This window comes from Rana temporaria, chromosome 9 (genome assembly GCF_905171775.1).
Source record: "Rana temporaria chromosome 9, aRanTem1.1, whole genome shotgun sequence".
Lineage (NCBI taxonomy): Eukaryota > Metazoa > Chordata > Amphibia > Anura > Ranidae > Rana > Rana temporaria.
In genome coordinates, this window is record NC_053497.1 from 91,274,345 (window position 1) to 91,291,593 (window position 17,249).

At 41.5% G+C, this 17,249-nt stretch overlaps 1 protein-coding gene across 3 annotated transcripts in view; it reads left to right on the plus strand.

The window, feature by feature from the left end:
* LOC120913738 (probable global transcription activator SNF2L1) overlaps positions 1-17,249 on the plus strand; it is a 241,285-nt gene that overhangs the window by 128,593 nt on the left and 95,443 nt on the right. For all 3 annotated transcript variants that reach the window (XM_040323922.1, XM_040323920.1, XM_040323921.1), the window contains exon 18: positions 9,115-9,228. In XM_040323922.1, the coding sequence (XP_040179856.1) occupies positions 9,115-9,228 (114 nt within the window). The remainder of the gene's footprint in view (positions 1-9,114; positions 9,229-17,249) is intronic.

Consider the following 17,249-nt stretch of genomic DNA (forward strand, 5'->3'; position numbering starts at 1 on the left):
TTAATAATATGATGCCTGAAACTTTTCTCTATATGAACAATCTGATTTGTACTGTACAGTTGAGATTTTTGTGTTTTTCACTTCCAAAATAAGGAGGCTTTTATATGAATTGATGTATAAGTATAAGGCATAAATAAAATCTTTTACAATTTACAAGATTACAAATTACTAGTGGTAAAATTATCGTCCAAAAACAATGTTTTTGTCATTCGGCCAAATGACAAAAACAGCCGATACCGAAAGGGGGCGTGGTCCACCCCGGGTGCTGCCCATTGTGGGAGTGTCCCTCTTCCCTCCCTCCTCCTCGTTTTCCGTGTGTATGACAGGGGGGACATTCTCTGCCTTTTCCTCTACACCTCCAATATGCACACAGAGCAGGCCCTGCCCAGTACTGCACGTTCTGGACTCTGTTTCCCACCACTCCCCACAACGAAAGTCGGGGCTGTCTGCGGTGAGAGTCGGGCGGGAGGAGGTCGCTGTGCATTGTGCGCAGTGTAGTCCGGAGGTGAGCGGTTTCCTGTACAAAGTGTAAAGGGCAGGATGTAGCCCAGGGATGGGGCAGGACGCCGGCTACTGTCTATAGAGAGAGGAGGGTCCATGTGTGGAGAACCAGAGAGAGGACAACCACCCACACAGCCAGGCCATGGAGGAGGTGGACCGAATCCTCTTCCACTCTCTGCGGCTCTGCGGTACGTATGAGTGTCCATCAGAGGGGGAGGGTTCATGCGACTGGAGTCCCCCCTCCCCCACTCAATACATGTCACCCCCCTCCCCCCACCCAATACATGTCACCCCCCTCCCCCCACCCACCAGGTCATGTTTGGCTGGATGACTCCATACATGTCCTACTTCAAGGGACTGTCGTCTTCATTGTGACACCAATACATGTGACCCCCCCAGCTCCATCATGTCCCCCAAACCCCTCCCACAATACTTGTGACCTCAGCCCCACCATGTCCTACTTCAAGGGACTATCCTCTCCATCATGTCCCATGTCATGTGACCTCAGCTCCATCTTGTTTCCCGGTGAGGCACAGGCAGGCTGCATTGATCTCCTGTACCATGTCTGCAGTCTCTGACCATCTCCTGTACTATATCTGCAGTCTGACCATCTCCTGTCCCATGTCTACAGTCTCTGACCATCTCCTGTACCATGTCTGCTGTCTCTGACCATCTCCTGTACCATGTCTGCAGTCTCTGAATATCTCCTGTACAATGTCCGCAGTCTCTGACCATCTCCTGTACTATGTCTGCAATCTCTCACCATCTCCTGTACCATGTCTGCAGTCTCTGACCATCTCCTGTACCATATCTGCAATCTCTGACCATCTCCTGTACCATGCCTGCCGTCTCTGACCATCTCCTGTACCATATCTGCAGTCTCTGACCATTTGCTGTACCATGTCTGCAGTCTCTGACCATCTCCTGTACCACGTCTGCAGTCTCTGACCACCTCCTATAGCATGTCTGCAGTCTCTGACCATCTCCTGTACCATGTTCCCAGTCTGACCATCTCCTGTACTATGTCTGCAGTCTCTGACCATCTCCTGCATCATATCTGCTAGAGGTGCACCGCATGGAAATTTTGCTAATACTACTAGCAATGTGTTATATAAAAATGTATACATTTTATTTAAAATATACAAAAATAAAAATATTTTTTAACTACTTAACCCCCGGAACATATTGCTGCCCAAAGACCAGAGGACTTTTTGCGATTCGGGACTGCGCCGCTTTAACTGACAATTGCGCGGTCGTGCGACGTGGCTCCCAAACAAAATTGGCGTCCTTTTTTTCCCACAAATAGAGCTTTCTTTTGGTGGTATTTGATCACCTCTGCGGTTTTTATTTTTTGCGCTATAAACAAAAATAGAGCGACAATTTAAAAAAAAATTAATATTTTTTACTTTTTGCTGTAATAAATATCCCCCAAAAATATATAAAAAAACTTTTTTTTTCCTCAGTTTAGGCCGATACGTATTCTTCTACATATTTTTCGTAAAAAAAATCGCAATAAGCGTTTATTGATTGGTTTGCGCAAAAGTTATAGCGTTTACAAAATAGGGGGTATTTTTATGGCATTTTTATTAATATTTTTTTTACTAGTAATGGCGGCGATCAGCGATTTTTTTTTCGGTATTGCGACATTATGGCGGACACTTCGGACATTTTTGACACATTTTTGGGACCATTGGCATTTTTATAGCGATCAGTGCTATAAAAATGCATTAGATTACTATAAAAATGCCACTGGCAGTGAAGGGGTTAACACTAGGGGGCGGGGAAGGGGTTAAGTATGCCTGGGTGTGTTCTTACTGTGGGGGGGGGGGTGGCCTCACTAGGGGAAACACTGATTTTCTGTTCATACATTGTATGAACAGAAAATCAGCATTTCCCCTGCTGACAGGAACGAGAGCTGTGTGTTTACACACACAGCTCCCGTTCCCCGCTCTGTACCGAGCGATCGCGTGTGCCTGGCGGCGATCGCGCCCGCCGGGCACACGCACGGGAGTCGGGGGCGAGCAGGGAGCGCGCGCGCGCGCCTCCGGCGGCGCGCACGCGCCCCCTAGTGGCGGCTATACGATAGGACGTATAGCTACGGGCTCTCGCCCAGGAGAGCCGACCTGCCGCCGTATAATGACGGTGGCTGGTCGGCTAGTGGTTAAAAACAGTAATTTTCGGTACCGGTTTCGGCTTTCGGACTAGTGTATTTTTCATTTTCGGCACCAAAAAAAACATTCGGTGCACCCCTACAAATTACTTATGCTTTTTATTACTACTCTATTAAATATACCACAGAGGAGAGCAGAATGTTAAATTATTTACAGACACACCTCAAAGAATGGATTAGTAAACTTCTATAGGGGTCACTGGTGGATGTATGTATTTTATTGAGAAGTACAGTAATAAGAATAGGGGATGCTGTTTTATATAAATCACACAAGTGACAAATATATGTTAAAAACATTGTAAACCGTTGCTAAACCATTAGCTTCAGGGATCCGTATGGCTCTCACAAGCTGAGAATGGGATCCGCTTAGAATAAGACATTTTTCTAAACAATAGAAATTACACCTCTTGCAAGCATTTTTTTATGGTAGCTTTAAGTTTAAATCGCATAGGCAAAACCCTTTGTCCCATATGCACCACAGCAACAACATTTTTCTTAATTTCTTTAGTCTTTTTTAACACCTTAGGTAATGAGCTACCCACATTTGAATTACCTTCTTTCATTCTTTAAAAATGTTTGCAGATTATATCAACATACATACAAAAGTACTTACCACTCTCGTGATATTTGGGTGTGAGCAAGGGAGATTTCTAAGTTACTTTGTCCCCATTTCTGACTAAAAATGTCTACATGCTCGAGCGTCTCACCTTTCCCACGAGCACCAAGCTGCTAATAGGTGTGTACACTTTTTCACAGCATTCCCAGAATGCTTAAAGTCATCAACAGACAGTATGCAAGTAATCTACCAACCAGTAATCACAAGTTATGCTACCAGTGAAGTAATACTAATTTTCACACACTTCAAAGTACTTCCTAAGTACCTGACCTGAGGCTATAAGGGTGGGCAACCAGGTGCAACTTAGGAGTTAACCAACTCTGTCACTCTCCCCAACATAAATACTCAAGAAAAAACAATTCTCCTCTTTTAATCTAAGTCCCTATCAAATTTAATCTATATTAACCATTAGACAACCAGCCGCCACAGTTATACTGCTGCAGGTTGGCTCACCTGGGCAAATCGCCGTAGGTATACGTCGGCCACTTTAAGACCACCAGGGGGTGCGTTCGTACTGCGCGATGACGGAGCCAATGCTCGTGCCCGGCGGCCGCAATGTTCACCGGGTGATTGCTCCTGAGAGACACAGAACAGAGGTCTGTCAGTGTAAACAGACAGATCTCCGTTCTGTCAGGGGTGAGGAGAGTGATCTGTTGTTCATACTAAGTATGAACAACAATCACTCTCCTCCTTCAGGCAGTCCCCCTCCCCCACAGTTAGAATCACTCCCTAGGACACACATTTAACCCCTTGAGGTGATCAAATACCACCAAAAGAAAGCTCTATTTGTGGGGGAAAAATTACATAAATTTTGTTTGGGTACAACTTCGCATGACCGGTTAAAACGATGCAGTGCCGTATCACAAAAAATGGTCTGGTCATTAAGGGGGCAAATCCTTCCGGGGCTGAAGTGGTCAAATATATTATCTGATTATTTGAGTATTTTAAATTCTGACACCACTGAAAGGTGCAATTTCACCTTTAACCACTAGTTCTGACTAATATCATCTTATCTAATTACAATTATTGTCGGCCGATTCCGTTGCTCTCATACCCAAATATCTGTATGCATAGGAAACAGCATATATAAATAATTGACACAGCAAAGTTGCTTCATACACTGTTCCGATTTTTAATATGAATGTGAATATATATAAATTTGCTATTATCTGGGCGAGTTTTTCCTGTAATTTTGATGTGTTGAAACTTAATTCTAATCAATTTTTCAAGATGTTTATATAATTGCACAATAGCAGTACCTTCCTATATTGTATTGTTTGTTTCACCTACCAGGTGAATCTCATTCACTAGGTTAACACATTGGGCCAAATCCTCAAAAAACGTGCTTAACTTAACTTTTCCGAGTTAAGTTACACTGCCGCAAATCTCCCAAGTTAGGTGCCGATCCTCAAAGCACTTACCTGGAAATTTTCGGCAGTGCAACTTAACTCCGTCCGGCGCAAGGCGTTCCTAATACAAATGGGCGATTCCCATTTAAATTAGGCGCGCTCCCGCGCCGGACGTACTGCGCATGCCCGTGACGTCATTTTTCCCGACGTGCATGGCGTGTTTTTACGATACGTCGAGTTTTGAGGATCGCGCCGGGTAAAAAAGTTGCGTCGGGTTAAAAAAAAGATACGGCGAAAAAAAAAAAATCAAATTTAAAAAAAAATCGCGGCGATCGAAAAAAAGGTCTGTTTTTACAAGGTGTAAACAGTTTACACCTTGTAAAAGCAGCCCTAATTTTACCCATGCAAACGTAAACTTACGGAGAAAAAACAAAGCTGAAAAGCTTTGTGGATCTCCGTAAGTCCTCATTTGCATACGCGAAGCGGCATTTCGACGCAAAATGCCCCCAGCGGCGGATGCGGTACTGCATCCCAAGATCCGACAGTGTAAGTCTCTTACAGATGTCGGATCTTCTGCCTATCTTTGGAAAACTGCTTCTGAGGATCAGTTCCAAAGATAGGCACAGGGATACGCAGGCGGAACAGCAGATCCGCCTGCGTATCCCTTTTGAGGATTTGGCCCTTTGTGTGCAATTGGTTCACATGTTGAATCACAGCGCCCTCATCCACATATATATTCACGTACACAGTTCACCCCTGTAAACTGAGGAGCAGCTTTTTATTTGTATATTTTGCATATACCATCCTCCCTTTTGGGGGGTTGTATATAGATTACATTATATTTAAATATATAATTTCTGGCGCGGAAAAACACTTTCTATCATGTTAAATATGAATGAAAGATGCCAACCATCTTCCACCAATAAGGGGTACATGTTCAAATTACATATTTCCTTCAACAATATATTCAACCAATCATAATCATGAACTCTTTATCATTATAACTCATTATGTCACATTATATTATGTCACCCAGACAGATATAACTGCAGACCATCTTATGACACACACGTAACTTCCTGATATCTGCTTTCGATTTCAACACAAACTCACTTCTTACACAACAACAATATATATTTACTTTGATCAGAAAATTGATAACTTTAAAGAAGCAGTTGATCCTTAGATTACAAAAGACAAGGGGGGCTTTTTTACATGACATTCAGTCCTCTCTGTTGTCAAAAAGCGTGAGAATCACAAATGCTGTTGCCCCCAATATGCCCCCGACATTTACTTGGACTACTTTCCCATAAATGTACCACTAATCTTAAGCATGTAAAAATAGAGAACAGTAAACACTCCTGAATTAGTAGATATCAAAATCTCAGCTGCATAGCAATTGTCCATGAAATATAAAAGGGGAAGGCGCGTGACAGTCCATAAAAGCAAGTGGGAGGGGCATGACAGCCTTTAGTCTAAATGAAAAATAGTTCCAAAGAAGAACACAAAAAAAGTCTCTTGTATGGCTTATGAATGCCCATGAAATTCAAAAGGAATAGAAAAAGCCACATTATAAATTTAAAATTTCCCAAACTTTTGGTTCGATTCTGTGTTCATCCATATTTACAGAAATTCTCTACCCCAAACCCTGCCTCCTTGTAAGGACAGAACTCGATATCCAAAGACAGACTGGAACTGATGCATTGGTTTATACTTGGGTCTTTGGGCTGGCATCTGGACCTCTCCCTTGTGATGCTCACTGGAATTCGTAGACCTTGTTTGTGTGTCATACACTAACCCTCAAGGTGTCATTCCCAGGAACATTTACCAGCAGAAGTCCGCATCTACTAATCTCTGCACCTCCATGTAACAAAGATTTCCATGTAACAGCTGTAGTAATTTCTTCAAGTAACTTGACATCCAGATAGGGTATATTGTAGAGTATGAATGGGCATGCATGGGGCTGGGGGTGAATACTGGCTGGGGTGGATACTCCTCATCCAACATGAATAACCACAGAATCTCCCTGATCAATTCAGGCCTTAACAATCGGAGGTAATAAAAATAATATTCCTCGTTAATTCAAACATAAGTCCATAAAGCATGCAGAAATAAAATGTTTCTCAGCAACATTTTTTATTGTATAGATTCAATATATTTAACTATATTTAACAAAATATTTTTCCCAAATCCAGTATTACAGCAGGATTTCAACAAAACATAAACGCCTTTAGTTCCTTCTATCCCTGGGACCCAAGCGGACCCAAGGGTCTCAGAACAGAAGATTTTACCCAAACACATATTCTGACTCAGAATCAGCTTCCCAATTTTACAAATATATCTGACCATCAGCAACAAACAAAGCATTAATGAATAAACAACATCGCTAACACTTTACAGTTGAAATTCTGGGAATTCAAAAAGTAATATATCCAGAATAGTCACCCTGACTGTTATTCAAACAAACTTTCCCCTCAAATTTTAGCATTTCACAGACTCAATATATACAGCAATTACTTAATTTCAGCACTCTTCAAACATTTATAATTTCACGTTTTTTCTTTTACTAAAATACCATTATTACATTTCTATTTAACTGCTTGCCGACCAGCCGCTACAGTTTTACAGTGGCAGGTCGGCTCTGCTAGGCGAGATCACGTAGATCTACGTCATCTCTCCCAGTAGCCAATAGGGGCGCGCGCACGCTCGCTCCTGACTCCCGTGCGCATGCCCGGCGGGCGCGATCACTGCCTAGCAACCCGCGATCGCTCGATACAGAGCGAGAACCGGGAGCTGTGTGTGTAAACACACAGCTCCCGGTCCTGTCAGGGGAGAAATGCCTGACCGTCTGTTCATACAATGTATGAACAGCGATCAGTCATTTCCCCTAGTGAGTCCACCCCCCCTACAGTTAGAACACACCCAGGGAACATACTTAACCCCTTCCCCGCCCCCTAGTGTTAACCTCTTCCCTGTCAGTGGCATTTTTATAGTATCCGAAGTGTCCGCCATAATGTCGCAGTACCGAAAAAAAACGCTGATCGCTGCCATTACTAGTAAAAAAAAATATTAATAAAAATGCCATAAAACTACCCCCTATTTTGTAAACGCTATAACTTTTGCGCAAACCAATCAATAAACGCTTATTGCGATTTTTTTTAACGAAAAATATGTAGAAGAATACGTATCGGCCTAAACTGAGGAAAAAAATATTTTTTTTATATATTTTTGGGGGAAATTTGTTATGGTAAAAAGTAAAAAATATTTTTTTTTTTTCAAAATTGTCGCTCTATTTTTGTTTATAGCGCAAAAACTAAAAACCACAGAGGTGATCAAATACCACCAAAAGAAAGCTCTATTTGTGGGAAAAAAAGGATGCCAATTTTGTTTGGGAGCCACGTCGCAGGACCACGCAATTGTCATTTAAAGCGACGCAGTGCCGAATCGCAATAAGTGGCCCGGTCATTGACCAGCAATATGGTCCGGGGCTGAAGTGGTTAAAGGATCAGTTGAGCCTTAGATTACAAAACACAAGGGGAGCTTTTTTACATGACTTTCAGTATTCGTACAACTTTTAAAATAAATACCACATTAACATGGCTGACCTTGCTTTTTTCTAAAGCATAATACAACCTCTGGTGAATCAGAACATTGATTGTAATTAGTATGGTTTTTGGCCTGTTGGGACTTACTAACACATAACTAGTGGTTGTGGTCATCATATGTTGTGAAGTGATTTCACTCGATTACCAAGCAAAGTTGGGGAGAGTTCAGTTAATGATTTTTGTGATAGTTATGTGAATTACCTTCTACAAATCAAGAAATACCTTGGTAGTGCTGTTATTTTATGACAGGGTGCCCCGTTCATACGTATTTCCTAAGCCTGTACAGAGCAGGAACACCAACCCATTGTTAGTATTCTTTTAGAGAATATGGCAATGACACTTATGCTTCTCATACATAACTCTGCCTGAGTTTAACCTGCTGGGCCTGCCACAGTAACAGATGCAATAGTATAGTAGTGACGTACATGACCAGAGTGAGTCTTAAAGGGAAACTGTAATGTGATAAATCTGTGTGCTGCCATTTCCAATGCTTTTGTAGTTGTAGATGTCAACTCCTTGACTGTCATAGCCTTCCCCCCAGCTTTAATATTTAATGAGTCAATGACCTGGAACAAGGCAGGTAGGTCTTTCCAGTGTTATTAAATGCTTACTTGTTCTAGGTTAGGCTCTCCCTAGGTAATAACATATTCAGAATACACTAAAATATTCATGACCAGAGGAATCAATTGCAGAGTTTTTCTTCATGTCTTGTCTTTCATAGTTTCATGTTTATTACAACAGTTTAGTTGCTCTCACAAAAAAAAACGTCTATTTTAAAGTTACGAGTTTAGGGATGATTTTGATCCTTAACTCTTAATGAAGTGATTTAAAAAATGTAAGCAAATTATTAAATTTATGTTTTCTCTCTTTAAGGCACCCCGCCCCCCAAAGCAACCAAACATTCAAGACTTTCAATTTTTCCCCCCTAGACTGTTTGAGCTGCTGGAGAAAGAGATTCTTTATTACAGAAAGACTATTGGATATAAGGTAATTTTAAATATGATCCACATGAAACACCACAAACCTTAGCTTTTCTTATGATAGGATAAATCTTAACCATCTTGTATAGCATTTTCACATAAATTACCTTTGGTTAGTGATTTCATTCTTCTGATTGAAACTATGGTAACAGATATTCTAACTTCCATTATTTAGACTGATAATGTGGATATTTTTCAAGAGCTTGGTTGAGCTTGTGTATTTATTTATTGGTTGCACAATCATCTTAGTTTCTCAAAATGATATAAGCAACGTGCCATCACATTTGAAGAGTTTAAGGTTAAGCGTATTTCATTAGGGCTAGATTCATACTGTTGCGTTGTTTCAATGCTTGTGGAGTGCCATTCTGAATGGCACTGTAACACACTTTGCCAATGCACCTGCAATGCAGCCCATTGCATTGTTTGTTAATGCACCCTTTCTGTGGATTTCGGTGCATTAAACAGCCCATTCAGATGTTAATTCTTGTGTTTTTCTGGTCTAGGGGGGAGGGGATTAGGAGATTCTTAGATTGTTGTCTAAGAGTTGGTTTAGGCCGGCTCCACAGCATTTTTCTACAAGCCCCATAATCACTGTGATATCAGGGTGGATGTTTTTAGTTTCATCCTCTATGCTTTTGGTGGTTCCTACCTCGTCTGGTGCTTATATTTAACCTTTTGCCTCCCCGTTTGAGGGTGAATTCCTTGCACCCTATTGCCTCTGTCTTGTTGACTTTGTAGGATCAAACATTTGAGCTATCTAACGGTCTCAGGAGTCACTTCCTGCCATATGGGTTGAGCTTTTGGGTTGTATTATCATAATACGTTTTCTGGTGTGCCTCGCTTTGCAAATTTGGTTTTCTCCTGGGTAACCCCTATCATTCACCCCATTTTCTATCTTCTTGATCCTAAAGGGTGTAAAGCCTCGGAATCCCGATGGAAAAAGTCAGACGAACTTTTGTGTGTATTCCCCATCTGACTTTTTCCGAGGAATTCCATCAAAGTTTAGATAGAGAACATGTTCTCTTTTACTCCGATGTGAGTTTGGCCTGGCAAAAGCCTGATCGTGTGTACGGGGCATAAGACCATAGACCAACTGGTCTCTGTTGTCTAGACTTGATTTTCGTAGTAAGTTTCCTCTTGGGACCTGTTCCTTCTTGGGGTTGTCCCCAGTGTTATTTTTCCTGTTGGCCACATTAGATTTTGGTGTCTTTTCTTTCCTATTATATCAAAGGGGTTGTAAAGGTAAATGTTTTTTCACCTTAATGCATTTGATGGTGGTTTTGGATTACCTTAATCCTACAGTTCAAGACACAAGCAAAGTATTTATAGACCCTGGTTATAGGCTTGTAACTTCAGATGACTGGACATTGACAAGCTTTCAAGGACATGCCCATTTGGCACCTCCCCTAACGCCTTACCCTACCTACTCCGTACTAGTGTACTAAGGTGGTGGACCTCCACGAAGAAATCGCCCACCATCCCACCCCCCATGCAAAGGAGTATGGGGTACATTGTACCCCTACTGAGTCACCAAAAAAGTGTCAAAAAGAGATAAAAACACACGGTTTTTGACAATTCCTTTATTCAAAAATTAAATGTCCCCCCAAGATCCAACGTCAAATTACGACACCGCTAACTGTCTGCTCCGCTGTCTAACGTCACTTGGTTGGCTATTTAAGAACTGCCAGACAGTGGACAGGCAGTCGGGGCTGGATTTTTTTTTCTTATTTTTTACGTCCAGTGGTACGGCGGGCTTCGTAAATGATGGTGGATCTACTTTGGGGGACATTTAAAAAAAAAAAACATTTTAATAAAGGAGTTGTCAAAAAAGTATGTGTTTGTTTCTTTTTGCTACTTTTTTTAGAGAATGAGTAGACCCATACTCATTCACATGGAGGGGGGGGGTCGAATTCCGAAAAGTCCCCTGCCAGCAGACCCCCACAACCACCGCCCCAATGCATGGTATGGATTTTGGGGGGACCCCATGCCGCTTTTAAATGTTGGTGTAGTGTGCATTGGGGGGGGGGGGGCACACAATTTGTTTTTAATAATTTTTATTTGCCTGCATGTTTTCTTTACATTCAGCTGTCAGCAGGAAACCCACTGACAGCTGATGAGTCCTTCATTGTTAAGGACACAACAGCTGGCTTCCCGCCCCACTCTTTAGCAACCATGCTGTTTCTGACAAATACCGCCAGCAAAACCCTGGTGATAAATATTGCATATTTTTTTACACTCTGTTCTGTTTGTGAATTGAACTTAAGAGCTTACCGCATGTTTTTTTAGCGATATTTACCGGCACATTTTTATTTTTGTAGTAAATACCGCTTTATTCGTTTTGTGGTAAATACTGCATAATCATTATTTTTTTTATGTGAATTTGACATTTTTTTTACCACGTGCAATCATTTATGCAAATGAGTTACGTGACCATGTTATTACATGCGGTAAACGTTAGTAAATTTACCCCATATGGAAAAAAACAAGATGCGCTACACATAATAAAATGTAAACATGTGTCCAAAAACAAATGAAATAAATCATCCGTGAATAATATGTGGAATATAGATGAACAGCAAATAATCAGGAAAAAAATCCTTATTGGAAACAAAAAAAGTCCTTTCACCAGTGATTATGAAAAGAAAAGTCCATATTGGTAAGTGACAATCCAAAAAGAAGAGACCTCCACCATACGAGTATTTGAATCTGCTTACCAGATTCCCGGTGGTCTCTTAATTAAAAGAAGACCCCAGGTAGCATGAAGATTTTAAACTCTGCAGAGTCAAGGCTTGAAGGACAATCAGGACAACGATCTCGGTTGCACTCCAGTGTTAGGGGATACGGTGACCATACCACATAGAAAACATAGGAGGCCACAATAGTGTAAATCCGTAAAGAATTACTGTCTCCCCCATCAGGGGGAGACAGTAATTCACTGATGGGGGAGACAGTAATTCTTTACGGATTTACACTATTGTGGCCTCCTATGTTTTCTATGTGGTATGGTCACCGTATCCCCTAACACTGGAGTGCAACCGAGATCGTTGTCCTGATTGTCCTTCAAGCCTTGACTCTGCAGAGTTTAAAATCTTCATGCTACCTGGGGTCTTCTTTTAATTAAGAGACCACCGGGAATCTGGTAAGCAGATTCAAATACTCGTATGGTGGAGGTCTCTTCTTTTTGGATTGTCACTTACCAATATGGACTTTTCTTTTCATAATCACTGGTGAAAGGACTTTTTTTGTTTCCAATAAGGATTTTTTTCCTGATTATTTGCTGTTCATCTATATTCCACATATTATTCACGGATGATTTATTTCATTTGTTTTTGGACACATGTTTACATTTTATTATGTGTAGCGCATCTTGTTTTTTTCCATATGTTTTCACTGTTTGTATATATCCAGTAAGGTGCAGCTTCACTTTATCACATTTGATTGTCACTCAGTAGTAGTCACTTTTTATCACTTAATATATTAGCGCGGCTGCTTCCCCATTTTTTCCAAATTTACCCCATAGTCTTACCATCTTTATGCCCGTCATTCTAAGGCCGGGTACACACGAGAGGATTTATCCGTGGAAACGGTCCGGGGGACCGTTTCCGCGGATAAATCCTCTGGCGGATTTGGATCTCATGGTTGTACTAACCATGAGATCAAAATCCCAGCGGAATTCCGTCCGCGGTGACGTGTCGCACCGTTGCCGCGATGATGATGCGGCGACGTGCGCGACGCTGTCATTTAAGGAATTCCACGCATGCGTCGAATCATTACGACGCATGCGGGGGATGGATTCGGACAGATTGATCCGGTGAGTCTGTACAGACCAGCGGATCAATCCGTTGGAATGGATTCCAGCGGATCGATTTCTTAGCATGTCAAGAAATTTTGATCCGCTGGAAATCCATCCCCGGGACAAAAATCCGCGGAAACAGATCCGCTGGATCGTACACACCAGGGGATCTATCTGCTGGAGCCGGATCCTCTCGTGTGTATGGGGCCTTAGAAAATGTCTCTTCATTGCCTGTATGTAGTTAGAGCCATTGGAGCAACAGCTTCCATCAAACATACCGGTTAGAGGCAGAGTTACACTCGTTTTTTTTTTTCTAGTGTTTAATCCTCCTGTGGGTGACAATATAACCTGACTGTATCTGAATTCCTGTGTCCCTCAACTTACTCCAAGAAGTAAATTTTCGGCAAGTACAAAAATCCTTTCCTCTTTATCATCCATTGAGGGACAGAGATTGATAGTAAAAAACCTAGGGTTATACTCCCACCTACAGGACATGAAAAACCTGAAGGCAACCGTCTTGAGGCTGTAACCCCTGCTCAGTTTCACTTGTTGTTCTTAGGAGAATTAATGTTTCTTTCCTTTCTGCCATATTTCTTTACTTAAATTGAATTAATTTCAACTATTAACAGCTGCTGGTGGATACAGGTTAGATATTGGATATCATGGAAATTTTTCCAGTTAGTCAACAAGTACAGGTTTTCCCAGTTCGATACATGTACTGGTGTTCTCTCTACCACCTACCATCCTGCAGTTGTCAGTGAGAACTTGTCTTTGTTCCAGTTAACACAGGACTCTGTTTTCATGTCAGGCCACATACCTGGGGTTTCCTAGCTGAATTATCAGGATCATAGCTGTGGCTAGGGTTGCCACCTCATCCCTTTAAAAAGGAACACATCTGAATTACACAGGTTCTGTGGCTGATTAAGGTGGTAATTAAACTCAATTGGTGCCTTATCTGCATTAAATTAGCCTCAGAACCTGTGTAATTCAGATGGGTTCCTTTTTAAAGGGATGAGGTGGCAACCCTAGCTGTGGCAGTGTTGTCTGTTCTTGTCCTGAAGACTCTTTTGTCAATAATGTTTGTAGCAGGTCTCTTGTGTGTTAGGGATTATTGCTGTTATTGCACCTGAGGTGTTTGTCTGTGTTGTAACGCCACAGAAATGGCAATACAAATAGTTGACTGGTAAGGTGTAAAAGGGTCTGTATTTTTTTTTTATGGGCTTGTTGGCATACTTTATTAAGTTTAACAAGCTGGCATTGTTTTGTATTTGTTAAAGATCCCTCCCCCTTCTTTTCAGCCTGGCCTTTGATGACACAACACACTACTGTATAGTGGGAAGGTTGTGCTTTTCTCACTTAGAGAATCATCTGCAGTGGCTGTTTCTTCCTGGGGTGTTCACTTTGCTGCTTGTTTCACAATTGAGGACCGCTAAAGTTTAAACTGCCCTGCACTGCCTTCCCCAGTGGAATTTGATATAGAGATGCTTAATAATTCTGATACTGTTGGGGATCCTCCAGAGGATTTTCCCTTGGGCTCTGGTTGTCTGGACTCTGTTCTCGTAGACCCAAATATTCCACCAAGGTGTTTTCTCACTATCCCCTATTTGTTATTTTTATCTTCAAAGATTGAAAATACGCAGTCAATTACTTGAAAAGGAGACACAAGAGAGAGCTTCTAAGTGCACCAAATAAACCACTTATTAGTAAAAAATGCATCAGCTCAGGAGCCAGTCTGACAGCATAGGATCTTGGCCAATGACATCAGCCGTCAGACGGTGCGTGGAGAGGGCGTAGCTATTTTTTATTATTTTTTAGACTTCTCTGTTATACATATCCTATACATCTAAATTCGGATATGTTTGGTGTTCTTTGTGATTTCTAACAATCTTTATTACCTCAGTGTAACCTTGTCACTCCATGTGGTTCCATTTATCATGTGTGATTTTTAAAATGGTGATAAGTTTTTATTTATAATTGTTATTTGGGTTGGAATATAGTTGATTTAAACAATCGCACCATTAGCATTGCTATTATCATTATTGTTAATCCCTTGATTCTATTCATGCATAGCCATATGTATATGTTTATATGTTATGGCTCTCTCTTTGTATATGCAATGGTAAGTGGTCCCCTCATATCTCTGGCAAGCAACCTCTGAGCTGCAGTCATATATCTGAGTGTTTATTCTCATTTTCTGAGTTTGTCGGGTGGGGTTTGCTGGCCCATGTATACATTAAAAGGAAGTGTAGGTATTCCTCAGTATGAAAGGCTTGAGAAGGAACTATTACCGCCTCTAAATGAATGCATATCCATGCCCTATCCACGCTCTCTGGTATTTGATGTCATCCACCATATTTCCATGCTGTCAGATTGACTTCTGAGCTGATGTATCTTCTGGTTTTGAGTTTGGGCATCTCATACCACTGGTGGTGTTGCTCCCTTCTGCTTCAGACAACCCAGGTCCTCATGGATGAAGGCTTTTAATGTTTAATTTTGCTGCACATAGAAGCTCCCTCTTGTGTTTTTTTTTTTTTTACATTACTACAGATATTCCTCCTAACTGCTAAGGAGCTGCACTAAGTCCTTTGAAACTAGCTGCTATAACTCATTTGACATTATGAACTATTTAGCTAGGACTTTACCACTAAAGTCTACTGGCGTGTTTTGTTGCTGTCAGGGCTGGGCTCAACCCTTCCTTCTCAGAGCAGGCCACTCAGCTGTCATTATTTGCCAGCTCCAATCTTTTCCACCGTGACTCATCTGATGATGATATCCTGTTCGTCAGTCCTGCTTGTTACTTAAGCTGTTCAGTTCAGGTTCTGTCTGCCTTTGTCAACACACCCATAGACTCTCTCCTGTGTACCTGTTGAGGACTTGCTTGGCTGACGTCCCTTTTGGTTCTGGATTCTGTTTGCTGTTCTACTATGTGGATTCTCCAGTTTCCTTATTTCCTGGCTCCCTGACGTCCTGGCATGTCTGACTATTGGTTTCCGGTTACCGAACTCTGGCTATGATTTGACTACATTGCTCTGTTTACCTTTACTGTTTTTTTTTTTATTAAATAAGTGTTTTTTTAACTGTACTTCTGTTTCAGTCGTGGTTTCTGACAGTTGCGCTGTAACAGATTTTTATTCTAACAGTTTCTTGCCCCTAAGCAGTTTCTGGCACTCTAGCCCTTTGCTGAGGATTTTGTCACACAATGCTGTATTCTTCCCATAATTTCATAGAAGATGCTTCTTTCTTTAAGGACCTTACTGGTAAGAAAATGGAAGCAATTTCTCGATCCATTTACTTCTTGGTGGGCTTTGCCTTTCAACCCATGCTTGCCTCTGTGCTCTTTTCCCAGTCTTTGGCTGACAGGTCAAAATCCCTAAGCAGGAAACTGCTCCTTGATAGTGTAATGTTTCAAGGGTCCTAGGTCAGTATCTAGACCAGAGACATGTGCCCTTTCTTTTTAACGTCACTGGACAATGCACGGATTTGTACTTTCACGCAAGTTACTTCGTTAGGCCTCCACTCCCACTGTGGGTTTTAAATTTAGTATTGTTGGTGTTACAAAATGTGGTATTGTCGGTGTTGCCATCTCCTTGGCATGCTTTCTTACGAGGCAACATTTCTTTTGACCATCACTTTGGCCAGAAGAGTTTTTAAGTTGGCAGCATTGTCCTGTAAGGAGTTCCGTTTGATCTTATATAAAGACAAGATTGTTTTAAGACCAAGGACCTTCTTTTTTTACCCAAAGTGGTCTTTGCTCTTCATCTTTATGAGGATTATGTGTGATCTTCCCTATGTCTGGGCACTGGTTCATCCTTAAGAGATATCCCTCCATTGCTTGGATGTTGTTAGGGTCATGTGTGTCTATCTTTCAGCCATTGCTTCTTTTAGTCTGAGAGATTCCCTGTAAGGTTGGGTTGGTGCAAACCTGTCCCCCCTCCAATGTGTGGTACTGTGGCAGACTAAAGAAAGTTCTAGATGTTGCATAAGTAATTTGAATTACTGTCTCGCTTACATAATTTCATATTATTGGTGATTTGAATTATCACATGATACTTTAATAATTAAAGCTCATGCTGCCTGCAATAAAAGGAGGAGAATGCACCATCACAGTGATAGATAGCGATAGACAGAAGAAAAAGATGGTCTGTTGCTGCTTACAATGAAAGCCTTACTGCATTATCTGACTACGATCCTTCAGAAGCTCTTCTTATCGCGGATGTGTTCGGCAAAGGGGTGCT